Source organism: Momordica charantia (assembly GCF_013281855.1).
Source record: "Momordica charantia cultivar OHB3-1 chromosome 9 unlocalized genomic scaffold, Mcharantia_2.0 BLBB01000009.1, whole genome shotgun sequence".
NCBI classification, from domain to species: Eukaryota; Viridiplantae; Streptophyta; class Magnoliopsida; order Cucurbitales; family Cucurbitaceae; genus Momordica; species Momordica charantia.
In genome coordinates this window covers 28215284-28224616 of record NW_028275167.1, presented here as the reverse complement: position 1 = coordinate 28224616, position 9333 = coordinate 28215284, and the positions used below count along the sequence as shown (strand labels likewise).

The 9333-nt window shown below is 30.4% G+C and overlaps 1 protein-coding gene across 1 annotated transcript; it reads right to left on the bottom strand.

Moving 5' to 3' along the window:
* Nucleotides 1–2371: 2371 nt before the first annotated feature.
* LOC111018637 (cytochrome P450 77A3) lies at nt 2372–5147 on the bottom strand. The gene is made up of 2 exons (XM_022294808.2): nt 3663–5147; nt 2372–3023 (listed from the first exon to the last, which is right to left on the bottom strand). The coding sequence occupies exons 1-2, from the start codon at nt 4810–4812 to the stop codon at nt 2668–2670; spliced, it is 1506 nt and encodes a 501-aa protein (XP_022150500.2). The 5' UTR covers nt 4813–5147; the 3' UTR covers nt 2372–2667.
* Between the last annotated feature and the right edge of the window lie 4186 nt (nt 5148–9333).

Sequence of the window (9333 nt, the reverse complement as noted above, 5' to 3'; positions counted from 1 at the left end):
AGGCCCATATTGGTCTTCCGTTATTGTGGGCTTTTCGATGTCAACAAGCCCAGTTCCTTACTATCCCAACTCACAGTTGCAACGGTCGTAATTTTGAGGGTATAAGGGTGCTTACGGGTTGGGTTGGATCGGAGTTTAAGATATTTTTTGGACCAATCTGAATTTTTGGATTGGTCATATTTGAAAATCGATGGACCCAAATTAATGGTCAACCCAATCCAACCCAAAATTTTTTAGTTGTGTCGGATTGGGTTCACAGGTCGAAAAAAAAAATATATATATATATATTTTTTACCTGACTAAAGAAAAAATATCCAAAGGATTTGAAATAGTACTTCAACAGATCTGCAGCTATACTCAAGGCAAGGATCTGCTAAGGCTTTGTGGATCGACTCATAGTGGACGAACCTTCTTTACCAATTACAGTGACGGATCGGCACACCCGCTTCACTACTTTACCGGTTACTACGGCTGCAATTGAGGAGGGAGAGTCGATTTGAGAGAGAAGAAAATGGAGGAGAAAAGAAGAGGCTTGACTTGCTTGAGATTAGAATGGGGAAGAAAGAGATGATAAAAAGTTAAGTTGGAAACCCTAAAATGGAATCAACAGTTAGGATTAAAATAGAATGAAGGGTTGAATCCCTAGCTTTTATATATATATATATATTTCGGTGGGGTCGCTCGTGACCCGAACTGATCCGATCAGGTTGGAATTTTTCCAATCAAACCCAAATAGAGTTTTCATCTAATCCAACCCAACCCTGTTGTCGGTTTTTTGAATACTCTTATTATTTAGTCACTTTTTTGGATTTGTCCACCGCTCTATTTCAAAGCACTCTATTGAAAGAAAAAAAAACGGGTCTTTTATTTATTATTATTATTTTTTGAGATAGTAAAACTTTTTTAATTTAAAATTTACCACGATTACATTTTCATTTACAACATAATTTGGTATCACAAATTTATACCGGAAAGATTTGAATCTCTAATCTTTAAAGAGGTAAATAATGCATTGACCTATTAAAATAATCCTAGATCAAACTACAATTAATATTAGAAAGTTCATGTCTAATGTAACTAGTTAAATTATGGGTGCACGTTGGTCGATTGACGTCGATTTGGACTCAAACCAAAATGTTGATTTTAATCCTTTGAAGTTTTGGCAGTTTGAAAAGCTCTACAATATTGACCAATCGACTACACTGATGGTCCAACAATATTTTCATTTATACTACTAATAATTTTTTTGTAATAATATTTTTTTAAATATAATTTATTATTATTAAATATTAGAATAATAAATTTTAATAATATTTTATATATTAAATAATATTTATTCTAATAAAAAATATTTTAGTTGATGTAATTTTATTTTAATTTATTCGTTATTCATTAATATTAAATAAATTGTTATAATAAAAAAATATTTACTATCAATTATATAATAATAAATAAATATTTATTTTAACTTAAAAGGATTAGCACAATAATAATGTATTTGTAATTAACAGAAAAAAAATACAATATACTAATAATTGTTATATATTTTATTTCAATTTTAATTCGAGACACTAAACATGATCAAAGAAATTGTAATTTTGATTCTACATCATTTCTAGTAAACAATATCAAAGGAATCATATTCTCATCTTCCAAATTATTTTTATTTTGATTGATTTTCATTTTGGTTCATTTCCATTCCATATCTTCGCAAATAAACATGACCGTACTAATGAATTATTCTCAGGCTAAGAGCCAATAAGCATTAATTATTTCTTACAAAAAAAAAACATGAAGTATCATTCTTTATAAAACGTACCTAACATGTACACATTTATTAAGGGTCATTAATTAGTTTTCTTTTTCAGTTAGGTCCTTTAATTAAAAGCTTGTATTAAATCACCTCCTATTGTAGTTAGTAGAATATTCTAGGATTATTTTCAAAAATAAAAATCATACAATGTTTTCAAAAAAGTTACAAATAGTACAACAAATATGAGATGCGAGATTGAACTTATAATTTAATAAAGTAATGAATACATTTTAATCATTGAGTTATGTTCGAATTGTATTACTATTAATATCTTAACCTATAATGAATTAGCTTCGCTTTTTTTTTTACTTTAATTTATTCCATATTTATAAGGGTAATTATCAGTCCCATTGGACTTTCTGCCTCTTAGTGCTGAGCTTATATTTTTAGAGGTATATTTTGGTAATTAATTACTTTTAACAAATTATTTTTTCTCTCAAGTTTTTGTAAGAGTAATATTTATGTGTTAAAATTCCAACCAATTAAATCATACCAACATGAGTATAATTCATACTCCTTTCTCAGAATCCTCCAAACAAATCAGGACTCGTACTTAAATAGTAATTTAAAATTAACCATAATGCTAAAAATAATTTTCAACATGTATATATACACACACACAAACTTTTACTTTCATTTTCATCTCCAAATAAACGACAATAATGAATAATTAAATAGTACACAAATATGATTACACAGAAATTAAAGAAACCCATTAAACCCTTACCTTACTCTAGTATCACTTATTACTTTCTTTTTAATGAAAATATTAGCTTGTTATACAAATGGAAATTTAATTTAAAAATATTTTTAAAAAATTATATAATTTTTTTTGTAGAGAGAGAAATTAGACCCTAAACCCTAGATTTGATGATAGCTCTCAGAGGATTCTTCATGACGACGGTGAACTCCATGTTCCAGGAGAAGTCAACGGAGCTTGACGGCGGATACGGCGTCCATTCAAATTCCTGCACCATTCTGGCAAGCATTAGATGGACGTGGACGGTGGCCATTCCCATTCCTGGGCAAATCCGCCGCCCTACGCCGAACGGCATCATTCTCACTCCGGTGACGCCGGTTATGTCGGCTTCTTCCTCGCCGGAGAAAAATCTCTCCGGTTCGAAATTCTCTGGATTCTTCCACAGCTTCGGATCCGCTCCGATGGCCGGTAAGAAGATCTCCACGTTCGCGTCTTTCGGGATATCGTAACCTGAAAATAAAACATTAAATTTTTACTATATCTTGCGTACTTATTTGAGATATATTTAAATTTTTAGCCATTTTTATGAAATAAAATACTTCTTTTTATTGTTCAAAATATTGAAGTATTTTTAAAAGGCAAAGATTAAAATAGAAAAATTGCTTGAAAATAGCTTAATTATATTATAAAAAAAAACTGTAGAAAAATATAGTTACTTAAAGAAAAATAAGTTTTAAAATTAAATGCTAGTTTAATTAACCTATCCAGAATTATGTTTCAACCTGAGGGCAAAAGCTAAAAGACAAAAGTTAACATTTTAACTTTTTAAATATAAAATATTTTAGTAAGGAGGAATTTCTTTACCACTTTTAAATATTTTATAACTCATTAATTTTTTAAAATATCTTTTGTTTTTATTAATTGTTAGATATTTAATGGTGATAAGAACAAGATTCCTCGAAGAGTTCAAGTATTTTAGTGGTCTAAAGAGCCTATATCAATAAAAGTTTGGTAAATGTTAGTAAATTCAAAATCCACTCCCAACATGCTGTATTCAAAACAAAAATAATAATAAAAATTTGATAGAGAGAAAAAAAAACAAATTCTCTCACAGAAATTTAACAGTGGTTATTAAATTTGTTTAACGACCTGCGAGTATGGCCGGCTCCGTCACGGAGTGCGATAAAGCGAAGAAGGTGGGAGGATGTTTCCGCAGCACCTCTTTCACCACCGCCTTTAAATACGGCATTTTCTCCACGTCAGCTTCTTCCACTTTTCTCTCACCCACCGTCCTTTTAATTTCTTCTACAATCTTCCCCTGAACTTCCGGATTCGCGATCAATTGCGCGATTCCCCACTCGATCGCCGTCGCCGTCGTGTCCGTTCCGCCGTTCAGAAACTCCGAGCACAGAGTCACTAATTCCTCGTCCGTCGGCGGCGAGCACCTCCCCCCGCCGTCGAATTTCAGATCGAACAGCGTGTCCAGGTACGAAAACGACGTCGCGGCGCCGTCCGATGCCGGATTCGCCAGCGCCCTCCGCCGCCGCTCGATCAGCCGAACCACGAATTCGACTTGTCGTTTCCTAACTTCCACGGCCCGGTTCCTCGCGTTGGAATAAAACGGGGCAAGAATCGGGAGATAATCGTCGATTCTCGGCTCGAGCGTGAGTAAAACAGTTTTGAGAATCTCGTCCATTTTCTCCACCGTCTCTTCCTCCATCTCGATTCCGAAACACATCGTTAACAGAATCCAAAACACCGCAAAACGCGCGTTTTTCAGCACCCAAACGACGCCGTCTTGGGCCTCTGCCTCGGCTCTTATGCGTTCCACGAATTTCTCCATTGCATTTCGTCTCACGCCGCGAAACTCCTTCAACTTACCGGAGCTGAGCATGTTCTCCACCATGTTGCGGCGGAGGGACCGCCACACCGGGCCGTAAGCCGCCGCATTGACGGAAAATTTGTTGCTGCTAAAAATAGACCTCGTGGGATTTTCTCTGGGCCGATTGGCAAAAATTGGGCCCTTCTTAATCAGAGCTTCGTGAATCAGATCCGAATCGCTCAGAACAATCATCGTCGTGGTGCCCATTTTGAGGGTGAAAATTGGACCGTAAATTCGGCGTTGATCTTCGATGAATTGGAAGAAGGGTTTCTTAGAACAAGCGACTTGAAAGAGGTTGCCGACGAGGGGCCAACCGGGCGGTCCGGGTGGGAGTTTCGGGCCGAGTTTTTTTGGGTTTTTGATGAGGAAGAAGATCAAGGCGGAGAGGAAGAAAGCGATGAGGGAGAAATAAGCCATTGAGTTAAGAGAAATGAAATGGAGATGGAAAAGAAAAAAAGTGGCATAAAAAGCATCGAAAGCATGAAATTTCTGGTGGGGTTCAATAAAAGCTTTGTACAGAGGCAGGCTCTTTCTTGTGAACTTATTGGTGGTGGTGGGAAATTATCCGACGTTTTTCGCATTTAAAATATATGTTACTCCGAATCTAGTTCAACGAAAGTTAGTTCGACATTGACATTGGGGAGAAAAGTCGTTTTTCCCAATGTTGTCGACATGTCGATTCAATGACTTTTTTTTTAATTTAGGTTATTTTATTTTCATCATCTGTTATCAATAGATCATTACGAATTTAAGATTCGGAATTTGCTTTCCATTCTATTAGAAGTAGTAGACTACTCATTTTTCTTTTTTTTCTTTTTTTGCAAATGGTAGTTGACTAGTTATTTAGTGTATTTCATAATATAAATTTACTTCGAGACTTTGTGTTTTTGGTAAACAGTCGCCTGGGCCTGGTTACGGGACTATTGTCTTGCGTCTCTAAGTATTCTGTACCTACCCACCTGTGTCGGTTTCGAGTAGATAATTACTCACTTAGTTTCCAAACAAATTTCTAAATTATAATTAACTCATACCTACTATTCTTTTCAAATTTGAATTTACACATTTTCAAACACATTTAAAATTTCTACAATTATTTCAATCTTTAAATATATCAATATTTCACATATACTATTTAATTGCGTAACTAAAGACTATATTGTATTATAAATTATCAATAAAACATAATCGAGTAACCATGAACTTTAATTTAATAATTCAAATAATTTCCATGTATGTATAATGGATTTTGTTCCAACATTTTCATCGCAACGACATTTCCATAAGTAATATTACTTATGAAACTTATAGGCAAATAATTAGATACGATGGTCAATTTGGATATTTCCATCGATGTCGACATCTTCATAAATAAAATAATCATATTATTATATTTAATGGTTAAAGCTGATCCATTAAATGCTAATTAAGCTACCATTCAAGTTTTATTTACTAATTCAAAAAATTTCAATAATTTTCATGATTTTTTCAAAAATATCTATCGACAACGACATTTCGAACCCTGCTTATATCTGAAATCTTAATCATAATTTAATCTTTCACTCAATTTTTCACTTTATAAGATAATAATAAAAAAATAATTTCTAAGAGGTATGTAGATTATGTAAAAGTTATTATAAAATTATATAGACAGCTGAGTGGAGGTCGAGAGTTTACTTTCTTTTTTTTCTTTCACATAGATAAGGTGTAAGGTATTTTCGCTTGGGTTGTTCAAATGCACCTCACAATTGTGATATGATATTCATAAATATACTAATTAAAATGATATACTTAGTTGCTAACGCACGTACAAGAGATCTTCATTGACTTTCATTTTTTTTTGTTTTTTCTAGTTGGTTGAGCTTGTTAAGCATCTACCTTGAAAATGAAAATGACCTTACAAATGTTTATAATAAATACTGACTACTCTGACTGTTAATTGATTTTTAAGATGGAACCCTATAAATATTAATATATTATGAGAAGTAAAGCTCAAATGAGTATCATGTTTAAAAATAGAATCCGATCGAGATCAATTAACCAAAAATAGCTACTAACCTAACTTGTTTTTTATGTGGTTTTTTTTAACATGGAACAATGAATATAGTGAGATCCACTTAATAACGGAAATGAAAACCATAAATCATATACTAAATTCTAGTTATTTTTTTAGTAAAAAATATGGGGTTGGGAGATAAATCCTAATTGTGTGAGTAGGTAGACAAATTTTGTTTAGAGGGAGGTGGGCATTCATTCGTGGCATGTCTCTCCCTCTCAAAAATTGATACCATAATTTAAAATAAGGTTTTAAAATATAGTCTCGGTCGCGGTGACCCATATTTGACTCATTTAATAAAATTATCGTTGTATTTTCTTTTTCCTTTCCTTTCCTTTCAAATATATATTTAGCGGTATCCAGGTACTAAGGTTCATTTGATAATATTTTTAATTTTTACTTTGTTTTTCATTTTTTATTTTTGATAGATATAAACATTTGATAATTGTTCATGTTTTTGTTTCTCATTTTTAAGAAATTATTTTTAATAGTGTGGAAACAACAAAATTAAGCGACTGTTTTGTAACGTTTTTTTTATTTTTTGTTTCTTATTTCTCCTTTTTATTAAATGCAAATATAATTGTATTTGGTAACTATTTATTAAGCTTACAAGTCAACAATTATAAGACAATATCTTTATTATGTTCTGACGAAAAAAAATATAACAAAAACAAAAAATTTGATTTTGTTGTAATTCCTAAAATTTTTATACAATTTCGAAAACATTTCTAAAAAATAGAAACAACGCCCTTAAGTTTTTCAATAAAATTAGAAACAAAAAATTAAGAAATTGTCATGTTACCAAATAACATTCAATCAATCTTTGTCTAACAAATATTCCATAAATTTTAAAAAAATTATCTGACACTTTTTAAAATTCAAACACCTACTAAATACAACCACGAAGGACTAAACTTGGTAATTTAACTAAATTATATATTACTTCATATTTTTTTTATCAATTACATTTTTTAGTACAACGACTTGAAAAAGTGGAAATTTGAATCTACCGAAGAGTCGTGTTCAAGTTTATATTTTTTTTATTAGTTTATTAATGAATTGATTAATAATACGAGTGTGTACATAGCGTCAAGTTCCTCATAAACATCGTAATAAAGGGCGTGTTGTTGTAGAACTCTTACACCAAGACGCGTGTGAATTGTGATATAATTTTTTTTCTTCAAAATTTTGGAGTTGAGTGTGAGAGGATACATAGAACTTAATAGTTTCAATTTTTTTGGTCCACTGAATTTAATACATAATCTAAAAATTGAAACATGAAAACGGAACACATTAATTCAAATTTTTAATAAAAGTAGAGTTTATGTCAAGCTTGTATTTATATATTATAGAAAAAAAGAGTTTCATTGGGTTTGTGTATCTGTGTAGTGAATTCATAATTTATAGTAAAGAGAGGTGCTAGTGAAAATTTTATATTTATTTAACAAGAAAATTGTATGAATGACTTGAATTTTAAATTTGTGACCATTTTTCATTAATTTTAAGAGTGATGGATTTTAGTTGATACATGATAAATTAGATTAATTAAATCCCTTTTTAATTGCATAGTTAATTATGTTATTTTTAATTTAACTCTTGAACAACGTCATTAAAAGTTTATGTTGATGCGTTAAGATAAATTTAATTATTTATTAGATGTCTTTAAAACATTTTTTATTTTTTAATTAGAATTTGCATATGGTTTATTCATATTAAATATTTATTCATTTGTTATTATCTAAAATATACATACATATATATTAATTTATTATTTTTTAGCAACTCATTTATATAATTTTATTCTCAATTTTGCTAACATAAAAGACGGTCAGAAGCTCAAATTGACATGCTCTAATTTGGTTGTACTAAAAAATTTAATTTTCAGTTTTAATGGAAGCCCAAAAAAGCCCAATGGTAGGTTTTAATGGGCTCTTTTGGATATTCAGAGTGAAGGTCTCGCCCTTTGCAAGGAGCTTCAATTTCGTTCCTTCCTTGTAATCTAAAATTGGAAGTCTTTCTCACGTCGGCTAACTGGGGATTTAAATCTTATGCAAATTATTTTTAAAAAATAAATACCTAATTTTTATTATTATTTATTTTGGGATGAGATTGAAATAATTCTTTTAAACGCTTCCAAGTAAAAGCATTTCTTTGGAGGAGCATTAGTTAAAGAACGTTTTTAGAAATTATTTTAGAATTAGTAATTTTAGCAAATATATATGTGTATATATTTAATGATAAATGATTTTGTGAAAGTAATTTTTATATCATTGTTTTAATGTTTGGTTATATCTTTTCGAGTGATTTCCATATAATTAAAAGTGATCGGAAATGATTAATATTTGAAATATAAAGAGAGAATTTGACCAAAATTTTAGAGAGGAACAAAAATATTAGAGAACAAAATTTTAGAGAGTGAAAGACGCCAATTTTAGGGGAGAAATAAACTTAAAAATAGATGGGACTAAAATTTAAAGAGAGATCATAAAAATTCTAAAGAAAAATAAAAATCTAAAAAACAATTTCATTGATTTTTTTAATTAAAAAATATTGTGGTGTGAGATTCAAACTCAACACCATATGGTCGAGGTTATAATATTTATCCATTAAACTATCTTGAGGTTAAATTATTTAGTATCATTTGTGTAAAAAGGTGAATGAATCGAGTAAAATTGAATGTCTAATATTTGAAAGATGGTTGATTCACGAGAGAACTTGCATGTATAACATATTGACAATAAAAAGTTTAATATTGTAACAATAATGCATAAAACAATTATTTATAATCGAGTTACGTAATTAATCGATTATAGATTCCATAAAAACTATATTGGTTATTATAATATTTTCCCTAATTTTATTAACACTTTTTATTTCCACATGAT